Source organism: Chrysemys picta, chromosome 1 (genome assembly GCF_011386835.1).
Source record: "Chrysemys picta bellii isolate R12L10 chromosome 1, ASM1138683v2, whole genome shotgun sequence".
NCBI classification, from domain to species: Eukaryota; Metazoa; Chordata; order Testudines; family Emydidae; genus Chrysemys; species Chrysemys picta.
In genome coordinates this window covers 104,111,883-104,135,748 of record NC_088791.1, presented here as the reverse complement: position 1 = coordinate 104,135,748, position 23,866 = coordinate 104,111,883, and the positions used below count along the sequence as shown (strand labels likewise).

The window sequence follows — 23,866 nt, the reverse complement described above, 5'->3', positions numbered from 1 at the left end:
TGCTGACCATGATTCCAACAACCAATGCATCTCTAATCAGTTGGGGAGCATACCTTCACAATCATACAGCACAGGGCAGATGGTCCTTAATCGAATCCACCCTACACATCAACTTCCTAGAGCCAGAGGTGAAAGTAAGCCGGTCCGGTATGGCATATTGGTAAGAGCCAGTACACAGCCAACCGTACTGGCAGGGCCGCTGATGAGGGGGGCCAAAAGGGGCAGCTTCCCCGGGGCCCGGCAATTTAAAAGGGCCCAGAGCTCCTGGCAGTGGCCGGAGCCCCCAGCTCTTTAAATCGCCGCCAGAGCCCCTGGACTCCCAGCGGCCGCTACCGCTACCATGGGGCTCCGGCAGCAATTTAACTGGCCCGGGGCTCCCAGCTACCGCTGCCAGCATTGTCACCACTGCGGACTCATGGAGCATGAGATTCTCCCACGACCAAGAGTGGGAACTGGATACACAAATCCTTCAGCTCGTTTTCAACTGCTGGGGATTCCCCACCATAGATCTTTTTGACACACTGCAAAATGCCCACTGTCCTCAATTCTGCTTGAGAGCAGGACTGGGACATGTATCTCTGGGAGATGCATTCCTCATCACATAGGATGCACCACTACTCTGTGCCTTCTATGCCATTAGCTTTCTGCCTGGACAGGACTAAAATCTTTCTGAAAATCACCATGTTTATTCCTTTCATGGACCGAAAGATCCAAGGACACAGCCATCTCTTAACAATACCTGTCCAAGTGGATCTTGTAGTGTATACATCTGTCCTACCAACTTCACAATCAACCATCTCCTACTGCAATTAGAGCACATTCTACCGGCTCGCTTTCCACTTCCATTGCCTTTCTCAGTAATGTTCCCATTGCTGACATTTGCAAAGTGGTTACATGGGCATCAACAGACACTTTTGCCCATCACTACGCCTTTACTCATGACACCACAGCAAACACTTTCCTAGGACATACTGTCCTATCATCTGCAGTAAATGCTGCTTCAAAGCCGCTCCTTCCAATTAGGGGCACTGCTTCTTAGTCACCTACAGTGGAGCATCCAGAGGGACATCATTTGAAGAAGAAGAAAAGGTTACTCACTCTGTGCAGTAACTGAAGTTCTTTGAGATGTGTGTCCCTATCGGTGCTCCAATACCCACTCTCCTCCCCTCTTCTTCAGAGTCAAACATAGGCTCTGCGGCAGAGAAGGACCTGGAGGGCAGTTGGATCTCAGTGTTGTATATATCCTGCTCAGAGCACAAGAAGGAGGAGGTGCGCATGTGCAGTCCAGGCACTTATGATGAAGATCTCCTGTCCCAGGTGTAGGGGGCGCTGCCACACCTACACCGGAGGGACACGTAGGGGGACGCATTTTGAAGAACCTCAATTACTGCACAGGGTGAGTAACCGTCTCATCCCAATAAAATTCATTTTATGAATGGACAATGTGCCATTTGGTATGAGGTTCTTTTTGATCTTTTGCCTTTTTATGGATCAGTATTTTTAAGACTTGGAGAGATTCACATTCTTCATGTATAAAGCTCATTCTGTCATTGTTGTGACGACAAAAATGTACTTTTAGAAAAACAAGAACAGTATTTGAACAGAAACCTTTCATGCCAAGTTTCAGTGCTAAACTAATTTGTACAATTTGCTGGACAGAGGTACTTTTGTGGTACTATGAGTGTTGTAGCATGCATTAAACTGATCTGTTTCACAATCAGAACTTTAAAATCATTGATTGCTCTCCTAAACAGAGCTCTCAACTGTACTGTATCATTGTGACGGGGTTCCCGGGGTGCAACCTGAACTGTGGGACCGCTGAGCCCTCTGTCCCACCAACCTGGGGTATCCCTCTCACACTGTGATGCTGTTGACAAGCTACAAACCTCTGGCAGGTACTGCACTTACACAGACATCCACAGGCAGGGACACACCCAACAGTTACATGAATGCTTCTCCCAGCCACTCATGAACCAACAATAGAGAAGCTTCAGTCAATCCCCCCCCGCTTCCCAGCCTTGCACCACCGAACTGTACTGTCTTGCCCTGGTCAGAAGCCTGACCAATGTAAGTTCATTACCCAGTCCGCACCTCCCTCAATGTGGACAGGACACGCACTAGCCTTGGTAATGTGAGCTGAGATTTCCCAACCAAAATGCACTGTTTTAGGTAAAATATTAAACATGTTTATTAACTACAGAAAGATAGATTATAAGTAGTAAGCGTAGAGATCAAAGTTGGTTACCTAAGAAATAAAATAAATTCGCAGTCTTAAGTTCTATAAACTAGACAGGACTTGAATCAAGCAGTGTGTCACCCTGATAGATAGTACAAACAGGTAACAGATCTTCAATACACAGGCTTGGAATTCTCCTCCAGCCCGGAACCCCCTCACCTGTTCAAAGTCTTTGTCCTCCAAGCATGTTTCCAGGTGTTGAGTTGTGGGGGCAGTGAAGCCAAGTCATGTGACTCCCCCTCTTTATAATTTCTTCCAGTTTGCTGGAAAGATCTATCCTCATGGGGGGGGGTGTCCTCCCCCATTGGTCAAGCATTCTCCATTGTTTACGTGCTCTCTGAGAAATCTCTATTGTATACAGTTCCTGGGATAGTGGATTCTCTTTAATGAGCCATCTGCACGTCAGGCTACTCCATTGCTGTACCTGAAAGGTTGGTTGTGGGTGTTCCCAACCTCACAACATACCTCAGTAACATACGCATAGCAAAACTTCATATACAATGATAACACATACAGTCCAACAGATATTAATGTTCAACAAATCAAGACTTTTTAAATGATATTTCACAAGGCATACTTTGTACGAAACATATCATAATTATATGATAGTGGTGAATATGGGGGTTTCAGGGTGCTGCATTGAGGTACAGGTTGCCACAATCATGCAATACATTTGCATTGCAGCTGGTTATGGCAGGTTCCCTTCACAAGGGATAGCTGGCGGGTGGAGATGCTTCTGCTGCACCTTTTGGGACCCCCTGCTCTTTTCCTCTACACTTCCGTAGCTCAAAGAGCAGAGAGCATCCTGGCAAAGAAGAAACAGAGCTGCCTTGAAGCTGAAAGGAGTTTTCAGATAGGGAAGAGGAAAAACCCAATGGCTGGGCCCACACCTTATTCATAGGAGGAGGGAGCAGAAAAAGCACAGCAGCTCCAGGCCAAATCTGCTCCTTTCTTCCCCATGAAGGTGTTGGCTTAGTAGCCACCTCCGTCCTCACCCATTCTATCTGTAATGGGGGGTGAGGGGGGGTAGGAGGAATAAAACCGGATGAGTCTTTCTAGCCAGCTCTCCTTTCATCATAGGCAGCTCTGCTACAGGCAAGAGAGTGAAAGGAAAGGTTGAGCGGCAGCCTCCAGTAGCTGTAGCAGCCTTTGGGAGTCTTTGCACCCCAGCAGCAGCAGCAGCCACCATCCTTAAGGGAAGAGGAGGGTCTCACTGCAGGGGAGACCGCATTAATATTGTGTGTACGCATGTGTGTGTGTAGCATTGAGTGGGATTATGGCAGAGATTTGGGGTGGCATAAGGCAGTTGGCTTGAATTGCGTGAATTTTATATGGGTGAGGAGGAGCTGCATGAATTTAATTGAGGCATTTTATACTGACACTGTCCATCCACACCACTCTTCTTGTAGCCCCAAATGGTAAAAACGTGGAACACCTGTGTGGTGTTGAACTAGAATCTAAAGATTGTTTCAGCATAAATTGTCAGAAAGGATGTTTTTTCTAAACCAGTTGTGCAATCTGTTATATGCTGCTCCCCCTGGTCCTAAGTAACCTGTAACACATTGCAAAACTCATGTAATTGTTTCACGCAGTAAGAAGCTATCCTTGAAAACAGACTTTGTACTTGAAAACATTATTTCTTATGGTTTGATGTACATAAACATATAGAGTACTACATTTCAGTTTGTTGCATGTTTTGTTGGTAGTGTAATACTGGCAGGCTTATTAAAGGTTGAGAGGTATGTATCGGATTTGTGGTTTTACATTGCAATATGCTTATAAACTGAAATCTCTGTCCTTTTTAGAACTGCGGGAAGATGGTTTCCAGCCCCAGAACTTCTTAGTCCAAGGAGTGAAGGCTTTACTTAGTGCTTTAAAGTTATGGATGAAAAAAGAAGTAAGTGCAAGTGGATTTGTTTATTTGTTGTTTTAGTGAATTGTTTCTAATTTTAAAACTACATGAAAGTCTGAGTCCTTTTAGAGTGTATTGCCATTTTGTAGATCTTTCATCCATTTGTAAGTATTGGAAAACTTGCTAGAAATTACGGATGGATGGTTTGGGGGAAAGCTGTTTGAGATAGTTTTGTATGCCACTATCAGTTGTTATAGACCAATTACTATATTTAATTCTTGGGATTGCATTTAATCCTGCTTTCTTTTTCCAGTGTATGATAAGAGTTAGATGGCAATCACATGAAGTTTCCCCATGTGAAATTATTATTGCGTGTTGGCAAAATATACTTTGTGTGTCCACTGATATCACTTCTACACTGCAGAGATGATCAGAATTTGGCAGAAATGTATTCTGATTTAGAATTTGCTTTTGTTTGCCTCCACATTTTGCACATATGGTGCACAGTAACTTAGACCTAATAGCCTTTAAAAGCTTATCTACAGAAGTGGCTCCTTGTAGGTGCTCTAAAGCAGATTAAACCATCCAGAAATGAATATGGGGAGACCCTGAATACATTAGTACACTGGGAACCCGTCTGGAAAAGAAGTATTATATTTGTTAGCCCGACCTCTAGCAAAGTTACTCTGTGTGGGGGAGGAAAGATTAATGAGATCTTGTTTTCCCTCCCTTTTCTGAATGATTTGATTCCCCCCCCCTCCCCAATTTCGTTGAAACAAGGAGCTCTGAAGGCCAAATTATTGAGCAGTAAAGGGAGAAGGAAAAACACAGTACCATAAACCAAAGAGATTCTGAAACCACCCCCCTCCTCCCCCAAAGAAAACAGTACTGCTTTTGTGGGGAGATTTGGGGTTCAACATGTTATTCTCCATTCCCCCCTCCCTCCACTAGGGTTATTGATCTGATCTACAGACTTGGCTGAAAGCTCAAGAGGGGACACCTTTGGCTTCAGGGCCATTCATCCGTGCTTCTGTGAAACTAATCACTGCATATCCATCTCCTCTCAGGCTTTTCTTTGAACATTCACAGTAAGCTAAAAACTGGAAGAAATTCAAATTGTAATTTTGCACAGAAAGCGTGTGTGGTTTTTTTGTTGTTTTTTGGGGGGCGGGGGGGTTGAGTGCCCTCTGTGTATTCCCACTTGTGGGATATAGCAGCTTTGGATTTTTTCTAGCGAGCAGTGTCAGTTGGGGCCATTTTCCCCTTCCCTCCCTCACCCCCCACAAAGGATTCAACGGGTATAAAAGGGAAGGGGAATGGCCACACTCATCCTTCAGTTCCCTTTTAACCACCAAAGGTGTAGTGAGATTGAATCATATGCAATATCATTGATGTGTTTCTTACCTGTTTTGTGCTTTTTGGTTCTGCCTTTTGTGGGCTATTGTCTTTTTTTGTTAAATTAACAGTACAGGTTTCTTCAGTTTGAAGAATAAAGAAGAAATGCTACCCATTGGGCCCAGGTATTACCTGGATGACCTGCAGGAGCCAGAGTGCTGCCTCACACTCCCTTTCTAACAAGGGAGGCTCTTGAGACTGTCTGGTTGTGATCAAGTTCAACATTGACTTTGAACATCCGCTAGCCTTAAGAGGCTCTGTGTCCAGCGTAAACAACATCCATCTCCCCAGTCTTATCTGAATGAGCCCAGCACTGAGGTCTCCAGGTCAACCTAATTCTTTGCCCGGGTTCTAGCATCCTCAATATTGAGGTTGAGGTCCACAGGTCCCGTCAGGTTGATTGAATTTCATGCTGACACCATTGGTATGATATCTCCTGAAATACTAGGAAACAACAATAAATCAGTTAATTAATAAACTTTGGCAGCCGCTCCTGGAATCTCATTGCCTTAGCACCGGAGGTCTGTGTTCCAATCAGATTAGGTTCTCTTGTGCTGGCACAGCTGGTGCTTTAGTCCTAGAACCTATTCTGTTATGGTGCCAGGAAGACCTTGGACTTTGTCTCCTATGCATAAACTAAGGATAATCTGCTTTGGGCACAGATGCCTCAGCAGTCTTCTCCTATTATTTTAAATTTACCTGTACCTGAGTACTCAGATAGCAACAATGCCCAATGGGAAGGCACTCAACTTCTTAATCTCAGTTGGGAACCCTAGATATATAGTACCAGTTCTTCAGAATTGCTAGTGAATAATGTTGTTCTTCAGCCACAGCAAACGAAGATTGCTACCTATAAGGTGACATTTAGGTTGTATCACCTTTTTCCATGGGACAAATTCCAGCTCTTTATCAGTCCAACTAGCCGCAAATGTCCATGAGATGCTTCCTTTTAAAACTGTGCTTTAAAAAATACCAGAGAACCTTGTTATGCTGACTTCATCTATCTTAGTTGTCAAAGTATTTGTGTGTCTCCAAACTTTGGTCCACTGATAGGTTCTTTAACAGTGTAACTGGATGATATCTTTACCCAGGCCACGCATATGGCCTCCAGAAGACTGGAGCCACGATTCACTGATGCTGCTTACTCCTGAGTCACTTATGTCTCAGATCACTGAAGATACAGAAAGTGAAGTAACACATGCTCATCAGAGAATTCCTTTCTCACATCCCTTACCATTTACAGTAATATTTCCAGATGGTAGACTTGAGACCTTCACCTTGTTATCCAGCCTTTTTAAGGAGTATGGACTCTGGTGGAGGTGAAAGCTCCACATTAAGGTTCTGGAATTGAATGACATTTGTCTAGCATGAAAGTATTCCTCCCTTTAATCAAGACCATAGACTCATCGACCAAAACCACAAATGTCTTCTTTAGGTCTCAGTCTGCTATTATGTATTGTATAGAGTATGACCGGACTAGACTTCTTTGTTACCAAGGAGAATATCCATTATCTCCTGTTCTGCTAGAGAGGTCACTTCAGGGTCAAACAACACCATGTTCCTGACAAACTCCCTTTTTCTTAGATTGGAATTGAGAATTCCTCTGTTCCATTTCATATAGATCTGCCAGAGCATACACACTTAGAACATAGAGGATTTAGAAAGAAGAAATTGAGAGAGGCAGCCAAAAAGAATGAGAGTCTGAAGAAGGTAGAAAAAGATGTTAGGCTGAAACGGGTCATTTCTGCAGCCCTGAAAGATGCAAATGGTGAAAGGACATCGTAAAGGAACAAAATATGTGCAAAATTCAACAATGATCTCTAGTTCTCACATGTCCATGTCCAGTGTACACCATCAAGGTAGCAGGCTTCAGAAGAAGTTTGCGATGTTGTGGGAAGAAATTGAATATGCAGTTCGTAACATAAAGAGAGGAAAGGAGCCCAGGAGTGGATGATATTTGGCTGGAATATCTCAAAGCAGGGGAAGATACTCTCTTCAAAGCGTTGGCGCAATGGTTCACCATTGACATCAATAGTAAGTGTGTTCCAGGTGCATGGAAGAAATAAAAAACAATACTATCGATGAAGAAAGGCGATCCAGAAGAATTGAGCAACTACTGTCCAATCACATTCCTCTCACAAGTGTATAATGTCTTCACCCGCGCCATACTCAGTTGGATTAAGAAGGATCTTGAAATGCATGAAAGCAGAGAACAAGCTGGTTTCCACTCAGGGTATTCGACAGTTGATCACATCCACTCAGTTTGGCAGCTCATCAAAAAAATGCAAGGAATACAAATTACCATTGTGTCTTGCATTTGTCAACTACAAAAGGCATTTGACACGGTGGAGATTAACGCTGTACAAAACATGCTCAACAAAATCTGAATCGACCTGAGGTACATTGACCTGCTGGAAAAAATTAACTGCAGTTGTTTGACGGAGAACATTATTCAATGTCCTATGCATTATTATTATACGTAGAGGAGTCAGACAAGATGACAGTGTCACTGAAGCTGTTTGCAGCAGTACTGGAGTCGCTGTTCAAGAAGGAATTGGAATTGATGGAGAACAGTTAACACATTTTCTCTTCACTGATGACTGTAATATTGGCAAAGGACACAGCAGAACTGGAGAACAAATTGCAGCACCTGCAAACACTTTTTCATGATATTGGGTTGGAAATGAACATATGGAAGACTAAGGGGATGCGGAATGAGCATTGTGCAGCAGGAATCATCACTGTAAACAAGAAAGTAATTGAGGAGGTTGACAAATATATTTACCTGGGTCAGCAGATGAACAGACAACTCATTTGAAGGGGAATGCAGTAGAAGACTCAACAAAAGCAGAGGAAGAAAAATTTGCTGTCACCCAGAGATCAGTGGAAAGGTGAATGTATAAATATGGCTCTGTGATCACATATTGAATGAGGCGATCAGAAGGCATACAGAGATGACTGATATAGTGCAGGCGATGTGTAACACAGAGTGGAGATGGGCGGTCAGGTAGTCCACAGGCAAGACAATAGGTGAACAACCTGCATCAGTGACTGGATCCCCAGAGACCACAAGCAACTGCTGGGAATACCGAAAATGCGCTGGGCCGATCCCATGACAAAAGTCTTTGGCCAGAAATGGAAAGAATATGCTCGCAACAAAACAGAATGGTGTGGTGTTGACTTGTGCTCGTGGAGGGACAGACAAGGACAAACCGGACAAAGGTGATTCCATATCTTACTGCACTCATCACTGTTGTATCTGAGTATGTTCCAATAGTGTATTAAGCAAGATGACCAATGACACATGTTGTTTATTCTCTTATCATCTCCAGGGGGAGAAGTATATGCAGGGGCCTGTCTTGTTTTGGTAAGGTTTTTTAAAATATACATGTTGGTATGTATATTAGAGAAGGAAAGGTCAAAGAAATGTGCCTTGCACTTGGAGTGGAAGGTGGGAAGATGTGTGATGGTCTTTAGTTCCTGGGGGAATTCATTCTGGTTTTTTGGATTGGTCCCTGGGAAAGTTGTCTCCTGCACAGATGAGATTTGCCTTTATTGTGTAGAATTCCATTGCACCAGAGGAACAAAGTTGTCCTCCGTCTTCATCCTGGAGCTTTAGGCGGTCTTTTAGATATCCTGGGCTCAGACCATGGAGTACCTTGAAGATGACGATCAAGACCTTAAATTCAATTCACTGTTCTATGGGAAACCAGTGTAGGGAGCAGAGGTCAGGTTTGACGTGCTCACAGTAGCGTGTATTGCTAAAAAGATGTGCTGCAGCGTTCTAGTTGGAGCTTCCGAAGTGCTGAAGGCTTCATGCTCAGATATATTGGCATGTTTATTCCATTTGAGAGTTGACAAAGGTATGAATAACTGAGGCCAGGTCCTCATCCACCAGGATGGGAAGGGGTCTGCTAGCCACCTGGAGATGATAAAAAGAGCTACTCACGATACTGCTGTGTGAGTGTCTCCAAGGAATCCCAGAGTAATCCTAAACTACAGATTGAATTGACCAATTGTGGATGTGTGCCTTCAGTCAAAGGAGACTTCACTGTGGGTATGTACTCTTTAGTATGTTTTCATCTGCCCACCAGCATCATCCATTTCTTCCTCGGGTTCAGCTTCGGCCAGCTATTCATCTGTGAGCTCATCTCATCTATGCACTGGGTCATCTTGATGGTGGTAAGGTGGTTATATGTAGTGAAGGATAGGTAGAGCTGTGTATCATCTGCATATTGCTGGCCCTTGAGTCCATACGTCTGACCAGTTCACTTAGTGGCTGCATAGAAATGTTGAAAAGAATTGGAGGGTGAAATTGTGGTCATTTTCAATATTAGCTTGACCTGCTGTCTACAGCTGATGCTGGTGTGGTGTTTTTTTGTTTTGTTTTGTTTTTTTGTAGATTTGCAATCCTTGTTTACCTAGAAGGCCTCAGCCCACTTTTCTAGGGGGGTTGTATTGCTTGCTAAACTCCAAGTGGGAATATGCAGAGGCCACTCAAAGAAGAAAGAGGTTACTTCCAGTAACTGTTCTTCGAATGTTACCTCTGCATATTAATACTTACCACCCATCTTTCCCTCTTCTTTGAAGTCTCAGGTCTGGTTCTGCACTTCAGTTTTGCTGACATAGATTTGTTGATTAGGAGTGTGAAACAAATCACACCCTGGCCTGACAAAGCTATGCCAGCAAAAGCTCTAGTGTAGATGCAGTTACACTGGCAAAGAAGTCCGTTTGCTGGTATAGCTTATTTTGTTCAGGGAATTGGTATAAGCTATACCACCAAATGAACTCTTGCTGGTATATACTGTCTCCACTACTAGGGTTTGCTGATTTAACTATACTGGCAAATACTTTCTAGTGTAGACAAGGCCTCAGGTAAATAAATGTGAAATTAGGGAAGGAACTGAAGGGCATTTGGGGCCACTCCTCTTTTGAATCATCTGGGGGGATAGGGACGGAAGGCGTAAGTAGCCCCAATGTGCATTGCTTGCTCGAAGAACAACAGTTACTGGTAAGTAATCTCACAGCAGTCAATTTAATATTTTCCATAAAATCAATTATGATATTAATACAGCTTTAACATTACAGCTATGTATTACATCATCTGTTAAAGGAGAGCCTGCTCTTTCCAACTATCAAAAGAAAACTAGATTCTCAAAAAGGTGCCAGAAATATAAAATCAATACAGGCTGATGGCTGATTGTTCTATACAATGTGTTTCATAAGGAAAGAAGGCCTTAGTTCTCAACTAAGGTGGTCTCTGATTTCATCCCAGTCATTCTGTATACTTGTGCTTTTTCCTATATTTGGATCTTTGGAGAAGTTAGGTTATATAGTTTAGATCAGTGGTTCTCAAACTTTTGTACTTGACCCCTTTCACCTAGCAAGCCTCTGAGTGCAACCCTCCCATATAAATTAAAAACACTTTGTTAAAAATTTAACACCAATATAAATGCTGGAGGCAAAGCGGGGTTTAGGGTGGAGGCTGACAGCTCATGACCCCTATGTAATAACCTCATGACATGACCCCCCGAGGGGTCCCAACCCTCAGTTTGAGAACCCCTGGTTTAGATGTTAAGCAAATTCTCAGTTAACGAGCTAGAACTAAGCCTTCATGTACTACTTATACTGACTGAAGATAAATCTATGGGGAGAACCCATCTATGCACATATATTGTCTAAATGGATTAAAGTGAACACACACTATTATGGCCTTGTAGGCTTTTCAATACCATAAGGTCTTGGATCATGCTCTACCAGGTTTAAAATAGGCTCCATCACTGAAATGTACAAGGATGCTGCCTGGAGATCAATTCATGCATTTACTCAGCATTGCTTTTGATTTGGCTTTTAGATCTGAGGCCCAATTCAGATTAGTGTTATGACCTTAATGTAACTGAATTCTCTTCAGACCCCACCTGCTTTTAACATTGTTACTATTAGGAATCTCCCCAAGTAGGGTTCCATACTGACCATACTCAAAGGAGAAAGAGAAGTTGTTTCCAGTAGAAGTAGTCAGTTAAATAGATCGTCAGTATGGCTTCCTGTCCCCACTTCTTTAGATTCTTTGCTAAGGATTCTGAGAAAATGGAAAGAGCTGAGGGATAGTTGATGTTGCACTCCCTTAAATATCCTTGAGACTAAACATGCAGTGCTACTTTCTAGAGTTCTGACTGGATTCCCCTGCATGTATATTCATTCATACTGTCAATCTACTCTAACTATTACTAGTAAGTACTCTGGCTTAATTTGAATAGATTTTCTTTGGATCTAGGCTTTTCATAGTTTCATCTACTTTATAGTAGTCTACTATATAGACTTGATTTTTATCTTAGTATAACTTATTTTATCTTTTTCCACTCTTCACGTACAGCTTGTAACAGAACATGCCTTTGAAATTCCTGACAATGTTAGGCCTGGGCATCTCATTAAAGAACTCTCTAAAGTGATTCGCTCTGTAGAGGTAAGACTAGAAGACATTACTGAACTGCACTGTGTTTCTCTTATATCTTTGAATTATTGTAAAAACTGTCATATTTACAAAAAGAGGGTACTTGATCACTTTGAGCTTATAGCTTTACGGTAGTTGCAACTGTAGGGTCATTGTTTTCTGCAGTGTCACTTATTTATTGTCCTTGCCATTTATTTTTGAAAGTAGAAGGCCAGGTGGAAAATTTTTGGAGGTTGACTGACTACCAGTATTTCTGATTAACCAAAAACATAGCAATTTTTAAGTTGGATAATCTTTATTCTAAAATTGGAAAACTTAAATCTTTTCAAAAGCAAATGAAAACTTCTAAGAGAGCTAGTTTTTAATTTTTTTTTTTTTTTTTAGCTTGTGCTGTTGTAGGATTATACATTGAGAGCCCTTAGATCTTAGTATTTTGTCTCCTTTCTTCTCCCCTTGTCTGTCCTTTTTCTTTTGAACATTTTCTGCTCTTTTGTCTGGTGTATCACCATCTTTTCTTTTTCTTTTATTTTTTCTTCTCTGTATTTTGTATTGGGCATATTGTGCACTTTACTACTAAGAGTCCTTCAATGATTAGGATTCCTAGTCTTTGCAATGAGCATAGTTCTGTGATGAGAGCAGTGCTGGAAACTGAGGAGAGTAGTGGTCTGCTGAGTGTAGTGGGTATATGCCCTGTACTTCCTTTGTGTAAACAGTGGTTAAGGCAGCAGAGTTGTCATAGCAATTTTTTTCAAAAATCACAGTAAAAGTAAATGTAGTATAAGTCATCGGATTTAGGAGGAAATGATGTATAAAATCACAGGAATGCTATTTAAAGGGGCAGCGCTACGGGGATGATTGGGTTGGATCCAGGGGCACACAGAAAAATCATGGTATCTGAAATTTTTACCACTGTTACAAATATGCTGCCCTAACAATTGTATGCGGTGGTGGTGGTGATTATATTGTGGTAGCACCTAAAGGCCCTAATTAGGAGAGGGGTCTCCTGCTAGATGCTGTACAGATCCATCAGAAAACACAGGACCTCCCCAAAAGACCTACACTTTTTGTTTTTTTATGATTGATTATTCGTTTATGTGAATGGGAAACCCTAATTAAATGTGTGGACTTGTCCCTGACGGACCCCTCTGAAATATTTGTTTTCAATTAAAGGAGGAGAACAGCAAACCAGTTAAAACTCAGGGAATTCTTGGTATGTGCCCAGTTTCCTCACATGAAGCAACCTCTCCTCACCATTCCAGAAGAAAAGTGAGGAAACTGCGAGATCATACGATCAAAGTTCCTTCTAATCTGGATATCCTGGAGCTCCACACAAGGGAGGTACTCAAAAGGCTGGAGATGTCTCCATGGGAGGAGGCAAGTATTACATTTCATGGACATAAAAGACAAAAACTAAAATGTATAAAAAGTTTAAGCCATATATTAAGATGTGAAAAACAGCATAAGAAATTGGATAAAAAATGTATTATAATGCCACTGTATAAATTAGGTAACTCTCACCTAAATTATTGTGAGAGATCTGGCCATCCTATCTCAAAAAGGATATAGGAAAACATAGGAGATTGAGAAGATAAAAATAATAATGGCATAAATTACTTCTAAAACAGTGAAAATATTGGAAATATTTAGTTCAGACAGGAGAGGTTGAGAGAGTATGTTAGAAGTATGCAAAACAGTGAATGTCATAGAGAAAAGTGAACTGGGTGCTCTTATTTGCTGTTTTCTCATAATACAAGATCAAGAGACATTCCATTAAACTGAAAGGCAACAAGTTAAATTTAATTTTTGTATACAAAATAATTAACCTGTGAAACTCATTGCCACAAGATGTAATTCAAAAAGAGCCTAGAAGGATTCAAAAATATTTCTCCATTCATATGGATATTGAGGACATAGTTTTTCAACTAATGTAATTGTGTATTTTCTAAAAGGGATGTAAACACTCCTGTTTCAGAGGATAAGCCATTCTTGGAGTTAGGACGAAAGTTCAATTTATGGGCAGGTTACTGGGCATTGTGGGATTTTTCCACTGGCAGAGACTAGCTAGTGGGTGTGATGTTTTGGGGTCCACCCAGACCAGTAAAGGGTGCTGTCATTCCCTGTTGTGTAACTTTGGGGGCCTTTGGGCTGGTTCAGTTCCCTGACACAAGTATGGCCTCAAGCATAAGGTCTCATCGTGGTTCTCACCAGCCTAGTTACTCTTTGCTGAGTGACACCAACCTTCCAATTCCAGGTCTCCCCAAGTACATCTTCCCCAAGTTCTTAGTTACCAGATACTCAGACCATTCCCCTTTGGTGTGTCACACCCAAGGCATGAAGCCAGCCCCTCTCCTCTCCCTCCCTCCCACCCCTCCTGTTATTAGCTTACTTTGGCATATACATGCTCCACACCAATTGCACACTAGAGAGCTGCTTGGGGTAAAAACAAACAAAAAGTTTATTTAATAGAAAAAACGCAGATTCAAAGATGAAATAGGAAAGCAAACATGCAAGTTACATAGAAAATAAACAGAGATGCAAGTTCAGGCTTTACGCTTTCATATTCGATAAAATCTTTTTTATAATAATAGTTACCGATGTCTTAAAAGTTTCCCAGCATAGATCCTAGCTACAGGAGGGATCCAGCGTTCATGGACAGTCTCCCACAAAAAGACATTCCTCCAAGTTCTGGATGCTCTTTAGTTCAAACCTCTTCCATTTTAAGAGTTTGCAGGGTTTTTTCCTTTAGTCACTATAGATATTCAAAATGTGGAAATTTTCCTTCTTTCTTAGTTTCCGAAGACTGGGGTTTTCTTTTCGGTTTTAAGCTGTTCTCATTTGCTATGATGGTTCCTCATTATTTTTTCCTGGACTGGATGATGGCTTGAAGTCAGGTGCATCTGTTTGGGGAGGTTGCCCCCCTCTGCCTGATGGGAGGTATTGCTGAAGTTGCACCACAGTTAGTTTCAATTTTCCACATTACCCCCCCCCCCCACTGCCTTCATAACCATAATCTGTATACGTAGCTCATAATGACTGTTTAGTTCAGTGCATTACAAGCTTTCATAAAAGATCTTACTTGATAAACTCTTATAGTAAAATAGCATAGTATATAATCATTTGGTTTAACTGTTTAGTTTGTTGGGTTTTAAACCTTTTTGTCCTCCCCTTAGTGTGTCTGGACCTGATTGTCACAGTGGGTTAGGTAGTAGTTGCCATACCAGTTGCCCACTTAACCTTTGGTTTGCATCACCCTGTTGCTGTTCCTATTATTTGAGAACAAAGATAACTTCTAGAGGGAGCAGTTTTCAACATACTTGTCTGGAAGGATGTTTGTTGGCATATAGCAATGGAGGGTGGTCACAATAAGCAGAAAAAATCCAAAGGTGAGGGAATGAAATCCAGCAATTTTGTATTGCTTATATCCAAACCTGTTCTATCCAAGCCACTTCAGCCATTGATAGCCAGCTTCAGCTTTCCTCTGCTGGCTATCAGAAATATTCACTATGATCTTTTGGGGAGAAATGCTGCTGTGGATTGCAGAGAAAAGAAATTTGTGTAAACTCTTGTCATTTGAGGAAATAATAAACTGTCCTGCTTTTGATTCTTTAGGACATAGCAAACTCTAAACTGAATGGAAGATTTAACAAGCCCTTTCAGCCATCTTCTACAGTACCTGAATGGAGAACAAAGGACAATGATCTACGCCTCCTGCTTTCAAATGGAAGAATCATCAGGTATAAAAAGTTGCTTATGGATCACTTGTTCCCAGTCATTTTGGATTGGCGCACTCTCATTTTTTGACAGAGTTCTTCCCTTCTACTTCTGGTAGCTTGTGTCTTCCCTCACACTTACCATAAGGCTTCATGCTGAAAGCAGAGTGGAGAAGGGTCCAGTAGCACCTCTGTGCTGCTAGGGAAGCAAAGAAGTACTAGGATGGTGGGAGGGAAAGAAAAAAGAAGGTATCTTGCATGTGCATTTAGGTTGTATTAAATTCAGTTATTTGATTAAACTTCAAATTGTAAATATTTTTAAATCCACAGATTTGTTAGAAGGATAAAGTAAATACTTTCTAAACAAAAAATGCTCATCAGAAATACCATAGGGTCAAATTTAATATGTTCAGAGTCCAGGTTCCAGGAGGAACATGAAATGTACTAATAAATCTTCCCAAAACATGCTAACACAATTATGATACACAAAAAAGGAAGTAAAATGTAGAACCATGTGGCTGTTGCTGCAGAGGGAATGCAGTGGGAAAAAGTTTGGTAAAAGGAGAAGAAAAGGACAGACAGTGTGAGAATGAGAAACTTGCCTCTAAGAGAATATTGCAAATAATAAAGAATGTGAATAAGTATTTTATGTAGGACTCTGTAAATAATATACAATTCAGTAAATAATGCTTGTAATATTTTAATTTCTTGTGAGATAGAGATGAGCGACGACCATTTACAGATCGAAGTCTTTACACGGCAGACAGTGAGGATGAGGATGACAGGACGAGGTCAAAAAAGACAAAGACTATTAAGATGGAAGACCAGAGCTCAGGATTGGACGGACAAGGGACTGCAGATGCCCAGAAACCACTGAACAGTAAGCTTGTTTTTGCTGGAACTAAATTCCGCATCCTTTATGACCAGAAAAAAGTCCACTTTTACTGTGAACCTTGTCTGTGGAACTTTGTACCAACCAACTGGAATATGGCTTTTCACCAAATGGTTCTTGTTTTAGGTACATTTGGCTGTGTGTGTGATATGTAGGTATGTAGATAATTATGAACCAGAAACTGGTGCCTCCATTGTTTAAGATTTGAGTTGAGCTTTTCACTTACAGCAGGAATTCAATCTCTTTGTTACTTATGGAAAAATACAGGGTTATCCTTCCTAAAATTACAGCACTTACTCTGAGTAAAGAATAAATTTTCTGAGAATTTTCAAGTAAATCTGGTAAATAATTTGAGTAAAAATTAATTTGAAAATGGGTCCTTTAAGAAATGTAGCCCTCAGTGTCTGACTTAATTGAATAATAGACTTTTTGAACTTCCCTTATAGTTAAAACTCACTGAGATTTTGTGCATAGGCTGCAGTTGAAGAATTTAAGGCTTATGGTAATTTTTTGCCATTATTCTTCATAACTGAAGTTTTATGCAGAAGCTAAAGAATAATCTCATGCAGAGAATTCCATGAAGAAACTGCGTCTTTAAAAGAGCTGCCATCTTCCATTGTTCTCAATGGGGCTAAGGCCACAGTTTGTCCTTAGCAAAGATTGGCCACTATCTCCATTCACCTGTTCCTCAGAATGCTCCCTTCTGCCTCTTGACAACATAAGGAGCCATCATCTTCCATGGGGGCAGATTGGCTTCATTTTCACAGGGGGCCATGGTGGCAATTTTGAAAGAGGACAGTTCTTTGTGAGTTTCTCTGAAGAAGATTTATGCACCAGTTTCTGCTGACAGATAAATTTTCAGTTGTTTTTTTTTTTTTAACTTTTTATATCTTCAATGTGTTTTCAAAAGCTATCCATTGCACCAGACTTACTCAATGGATAGAGCAGGAGGGAGGGGTCAAGTAGGGTATATGTGTATGTATGTATGCGCATGAAAGTTGTAAATGGTGCAACAGGGAGGGGGAAACTGCAGCAGGTCTGCGGCGGGGTATGTGGAGGGCAGATAGGGAGGGAATAATTTGCGATGTGTGCAGGGGAATACAGAAAGTTGCAACAGGCATGGAGAATTTGAAAGACAGAAGGTATATCCCAATTTCCTTCTCCCTCCTATCTGCTTTGCACTGCTCTGGCAAAACAAAGTAGCAGTAAAACTGGCTGGTGTGCTCTGGCTGCTTATAGGAACTGCCATACTGGATCAGACCTGAAATCTATGTAGTCAAGTATCCTATCTCCAACAGTGGCTAGCACCGAAAGCTTCCAAGGAAGATGTAAGAACCCCACAGTAGGCAAATGTAGGATATGTCCCCCACGTTAGGTCTCGTAATGAAAGATTGCCTTAAGCCCTTAAGCATGAGGTTTAATATCCATTCTAAAATTTGTTCTAGCATTAACAATAATTCTGGATATTTTTGTTACCCAAACGTCTGATCCCTTCTTGGCCTCAATGGTTTCCTATGGCAGTGCGTTCTATAGTTCAAGTACATGTTGTCAGGGCTGCCGAGAGCTGGTTCGGGCCCTGGTGAAAAAATTTTTTTCGGGCCCCCCAGCAAGGGTGGACTGGCTAAACAGGGCCGACGAGAGGGGGGGGGGGAAGCTGGGCCCCGGTAATTTGTACCAGCTTTCCCCCCCCCCCCCCCTCGTCGGCCCTACATGTTGTATGATAAAGTATTTCCTTTTATTTGCTACCTTTTAATTTTATCAAATGTCCCCTTGTTCTTGTGTTGAGACAGGGAGAACAGAAGCTCCTGATCTATCTTCTCTAGACCATTCATTATTTTCATCCCCTTTCTAAGGTGACCAGTCTGAGTCTCTTCATATAAATTTTTTCCATGCCCCAAATGTTCATAGACTCATAGACTTTAAGGTCAGAAGGGACCATTATGATCATCTAGTCTGACCTCCCGCATGATGCAGGCCACAAAGCCGTCCCAACCCCTTTCCCTTGCCATCCTTCTCTGAATCCCCTTTAATTCTTCAATATCCTTTTAGAAATGGGCTTACTAGTACTACGTACAGTATTCTGGATGAGGCTGTACCATAGATTTTATATAATGGTGGTATAATTTCCATATTGTTCTCCATCACATTCCTTATCCTAATACTTTGTTTGCTGTTTTTCATGGTAGTTGCACATTAAGCAGAAGTCTTAATTGAGCTGTCTATAGTGATACCCAGGTCCCTTTCCTGAGTTGATAGTTAGAACCTTATAAGGTGTATGTCTTCCCCCCCGACCCCCCATGTGCATTACTTCACTATTATCAACATAAAAATTAATTTGCCATTTTTGTTGCCCATTCACCTAGCTTCGTAAGGACTGAAATCCTCTTTTGTCTTGACTAACCTAAACTGTGTTCATATCTGCAAATCATTTAAAAAAAAAATCACATGGCAATAGTCTCCTTGAGATTCTTGTTTAGTTTTCGTGTATGAAACTTTTAATTAGAAACAACAAGGAAATTCCAAGACACAAACTGTTAAAATGTAGTTCAGATTGAGACTACACATCAGTAATTTGGGGTAAAGGCATCTAGAGAGAGGGGGCTCTCTTAAAAGGAAAGTGGCTTCACTAAATAGCATAACAAGATTTTATAGATTGTTTTTTGGACATTTGCGGGGGCTTTTGAAACCAGATGTTGAAAACTAAATGCATGTGATTATTGTTTTTGAAGGCGAATGTGATATGATAGATTTAAGAACTAATTTTGTCCTTTTATTTCCAGTGTTCTTTGAAAGTGTGAAATCAGAACTCAGGAATGGATCCTCAGAGTACTCTGATATTTCTGATTCAGAAGAATCTGAGCCTGATTGCACTACCCAGGTAAATGCTAGAGAAGGAAACAGGAGTTGGTCAAATGAAAATCAAAATAGTATTTATTTATATTCATGTATTTAAATCTCGGAGTATATGTACAAAACAATTTTAAAAATCCATTCATGCACAAATTGGGCCAATATCTAAAACTAAAAACTATCGCAAATTTGCTCCTGTACCTAAATCTCTCTCACTCCAATACTGGAGTGTCACTGGCACTGTCACGATTTCTTGAGTGAGGGTCTTTGAGAGTTGGACCACAAAGGGGATTGTGTAGGATAATAGGGAAACCAAAGTGTATACGCCATGAGCTCTAGTGAGGAAGGTATGTAACAGCCTCTTTCACATCCCATTCCAGATATTGATCTTGCAGGGAAAGTGTTGTGTGATTTGGGGCAGGTGGCTTGTTATCCCATCCTGGTAAAAATGTAGGGTTACCATATTTAACAAATAAAAAAAGAGGACCCTCCACGGGGCCCTGGCCCCGCCCATTTCCCATCCCCAGCCCCACCCCAACTCTGCCCCTTCCCTGCCCCCTCCCACTCCCAGCTATGCGAAAAGGGCTGCCCGAGCGCTACCGGCTTCACGGTTTGCCAGGCAGCCCCCAGACCCTGGGCCCCTGGCCAGCGCTTCCCCAGCGCAGCTGGAGCCTGGGAGGGGAAGTGCCCAGCCGGGGGCGCAGGGTCTGGAGGCTGCCTGGCAAACCGTGAAGCCGGTAGCGCTTGGGCTTCAGGCAGCCCCTATGCCTCCGGACCCTGCGCCCCGGCCGGGCACTTCCCCTCCCGGGCTCCGGTGGCGCAGGGTCCGGAGGCATGGGGGCTGCCCAAAGCCCGTAGCGCTCGGCTCTTAAACAGAGCCAAAGAGTCAGGGGAGGAGCAGAGCCGCCGCGGCCGGAGGCTCTGCTCCTCCCCTGACTCTTCGGCTCTGTTTAAGAGCCGAGCTGCCCGAGCGCTACCGGCTTCGGGCAGCCCCCATGCCTCCCGACCCTGCGCCGCCGGAGCCCGGGAGGGGAAGTGCCCGGCCGGCGGCTGGGGTCCGGAGGCAAGGGGGCTGCCTGAAGCCCATAGCGCTCGGGCAGCTCGGCTCTTAAACAGAGCCGAAGAGTCAGGGGAGGAGCAGAGCAACCGCGGGAGGGGAAGTGCCCGGCCGGCATTTTCCCGGACATGTTCGGCTTTTTGGCAATTCCCCCCGGACGGGGGTTTAATTGCCAAAAAGCCAGACATGTCCGGGAAAAACCGGACGTATGGTAACCCTAAAAAAGGAGATGGAGGTGACTGTAGGGAGGATCTGGAATATGTTCTGAGCAGTCCTGAGGAAGGAAGTGCAGAACAAGCTAAGCCTGCAGAAAAGGCTTAAGTTTAGCTGCTTTGATTTCTTTGATGATAAAGCGAAAGCTCAAGAATGGGGATATGAGTTTTGACTATACACTTTTTTTAAAAACAGGTGGGGAAAGTACCTACTCTCATGCCCTCAATTGCTTTTGTAAGCATAGTGCTCCTCTGTAGAGACTCTTCTGTAATACACATGTTGTTTTGATAAGTCTTGCTTGTGCTCAGCACAAGTCGAAACATATGTAAATGGTAGATGCAGATATAGCAAGGCAGTCATTGTGAAAGTTCTGCCAGGAGTCACTGGGAAGCTGCGGCCTCAGTCCTCCTTTTGCAGTCAGGCAAGCATGAAACGATTTAGAATTACAGAAGAATTTTTGAATTTCAGTAATATGCTTTTGGACTGTTCAGTGTTACTACTTTTTCGATGAAGGTTAAGTTGTGTACTGAATACTTATGACCTTCAGAAGTTCTGTCATCTTTATCTCACTTTCACTGTCTGAGTAGGGGGTAGAGACCTTCTTGTCATGCTTCTGTTTGCATTGATGGATGGCATCTGCAGCAATTCAACTCAGTATTTTATTGGTTATTTTTTCAGCTGTAGAATCAGTAGCATTACGTAGCAATGCGGTTTCCCCTTGGATATATGTAACCATTATTGAATTATTTTTGCATTGATGTTGATGATGATGCTTTTAGCTCCCCCTGTATTTTTTTTCTTTTCTCTTCATTTACAACATATAATAGTGTTTTTGGCATGTTTAAATTAGAGCTGTCCATTAATCGCAGTTAACTCACACGATTAACTAAAAAAAATTAATTACGAGTAATTGCAGTTTTAATTGCACTGTTGAACAATAGAATACCAATTGAAATTTATTAAATATTTTGGATGTTTTTCTTCACTTTCATATATATTGTATTCTGTGTGGTAATTGAAATAAAAGTGTATATTATTTTTATTACAAATATTTGCACTGTAAAAATGATAAAAGAAATAGTATTTTTCAATTAATCTCATACAAGTACTGTAGTGCAATCTCTTTGTTGTGAAAGTGCAACTTTCAAATGTAGACTTTTTTTTTTGGTTACATAACTGCACTCAAAAACAAAATAGTATAAAACTTCAGCGCCTACAAGTCCACTCAGTCCTACTTCTTGTTCAGCCAACCACTAAGACAAACAAGTTTGTTTACATTTACGGGAGTTAATGCTGCCCTCTTCTTATTTATGGTGTCACCAGAAAGTGACAACAGACATTTGCATGGCATTGCAAGATATTTACGTGCCAGATATGCTAAACATTCATATGCCCCTTCATGCTTTGGCCACCATTTCAGAGGACGTACTTCCATGCTGATTACACTCATTTAAAAAAATAATGTGTTAATTAAATTCGTGACTGAACTCCTTGGGGGAGAATTGTATGTCCCCTGCTCTGTTTTATCTGCATTCTGCATATATTTCATGTTATAGTAGTCTCGGATGATAACCCAGCGCATGTTCATTTTAAGAACACTTTCACTGAAGATTTGACAAAACACAAAGGACGTACCAATGTGAGAGTTCTAAAGATAGCTACCGGGGCGGCTCTATGTATTTTGCCGCCCCAAGCATAGCAGTGAGGCAGCCTTCGGCGGCATGCCTGCGGGAGGTCCGCCAGTCCCGTGCCTTCGGCGTACCCGCTGCAGAATTGCCGCCGAAACTATGGGACCAACAGACCTCCCACTGGCATGCCGCCGAAGGCAGCCTGACTGCTGCCCTCACAGCGACCGGCAGGCCGCCCCCTGCGGCTTGCCGCCCCAGGCACGCACTTGGTGTGCTGGTGCCTGGAGCTGCCCGTGATAGCTACAACACTCAACCCAAGGTTCAAGAATCTGAAGTGCCTTCCAAAATATGAGAGGGACAAGGTGTGGAGCATGCTTTCAGAAGTCTTAAAGAGCAGCACTCTGATTCAGAAACAACCAAACCACCAAAAAAGAAAATCAACCTTCTGCTGGTGGCAACTAACTCAAATAATGAAAATGAAACGTGCATCAATCCGCACTGCTTTGGATTGTTATCAAGCAGAATTCGTGAGCAGCATGGAGGCATGTCTCCTAGAATGGTGGTTGAAGCATGAAGGGACATATGAATCTTTAGCACATCTGGCACATCAATATCTTGCGACGCTGGCTACATCAGTGCCAGGAGAACGCCTGTTCTCACTTTCCGGTGACATTGTAAACAAGAAGTGGGCAGCATTATCTCCTGCAAATGTAAACAAACTTGTTTGTCTGAGTGATTGGCTGAACAAGAAGTAAGACTGAGAGGACTTGCAGGCTCTAAAATTTTACATTGTTTTATTTTTGGAATGCAGTTTTTTTGTACAACTTTCATGATAAAGAGATTGCATTACTGTACTTGTACTAGGTGAATTGAAAAATACTGTTTATAGTGCAAATACTTGTGTTCAAAAATAAAATTAACACTGTACACTTTGTAGTCTGTGTTGTAATTGAAATCAATATATTTGAAAATGTAGAAAACATCCAAAAATAGTTAAATAAATGGTATTCTATTATTTAACAGTGCAATTAATCGCGATTAATTTTTTTAATCGCTTGACAGCCCTAGTTTAAATCTGTGTTTATAGGCGGGCTATATCCAGGGTGAAGTATTTCAGTTGCCATCAAAGAATGTAACAGCTTTCTTCTTCAAAGAAGAAGTGGGTGCTCCACTGTAGGTGTGCTTGTGTCCCTGCGTTGTTGATCAGAAAACTTAGATAGCAGTGTCCGTTCGGCCTGCACATGCACCGTCCCCTCCTCATGCCCCACCAAAGGGCTAACCAGCGCGCACAGGAGAGCCCCCTCAGTTTCTTCTCAACCGCCGCTGGCTAGAGACGGCGCCATTAGCGGTCCGTTTGAGGATCATTTTCTCTCTTTCCTTCAGCATTTCAATAGCTAGTTAATCCCCTTTTTCTCTTAGTTGTAGATTTTCTTTATTTTCTCTCCTCCCTCCTTCCCCCCAAAAGAAAAGACTTTTAGTTCCCCTTTGTCTAGGGCCCTTTTTCCTCCAGCGCAGGATATGCCCAGCTCACTTGGTTTCGATAAGTGCCTCTTGTGTAAAGAAGCCATCCCTCTAGCAGCTA

The 23,866-nt window shown here is 42.1% G+C and overlaps 1 protein-coding gene across 1 annotated transcript in view; it reads left to right on the top strand.

Moving 5' to 3' along the window:
• KDM7A (lysine demethylase 7A) overlaps positions 1 to 23,866 on the top strand; it is a 98,529-nt gene that overhangs the window by 59,892 nt on the left and 14,771 nt on the right. Inside the window, exons 10-15 of the mRNA XM_065581954.1 lie at positions 4,042 to 4,133; positions 11,857 to 11,946; positions 13,105 to 13,308; positions 15,544 to 15,668; positions 16,364 to 16,524; positions 19,317 to 19,414. Of these exons, the coding sequence (XP_065438026.1) occupies positions 4,042 to 4,133; positions 11,857 to 11,946; positions 13,105 to 13,308; positions 15,544 to 15,668; positions 16,364 to 16,524; positions 19,317 to 19,414 (770 nt within the window). The remainder of the gene's footprint in view (positions 1 to 4,041; positions 4,134 to 11,856; positions 11,947 to 13,104; positions 13,309 to 15,543; positions 15,669 to 16,363; positions 16,525 to 19,316; positions 19,415 to 23,866) is intronic.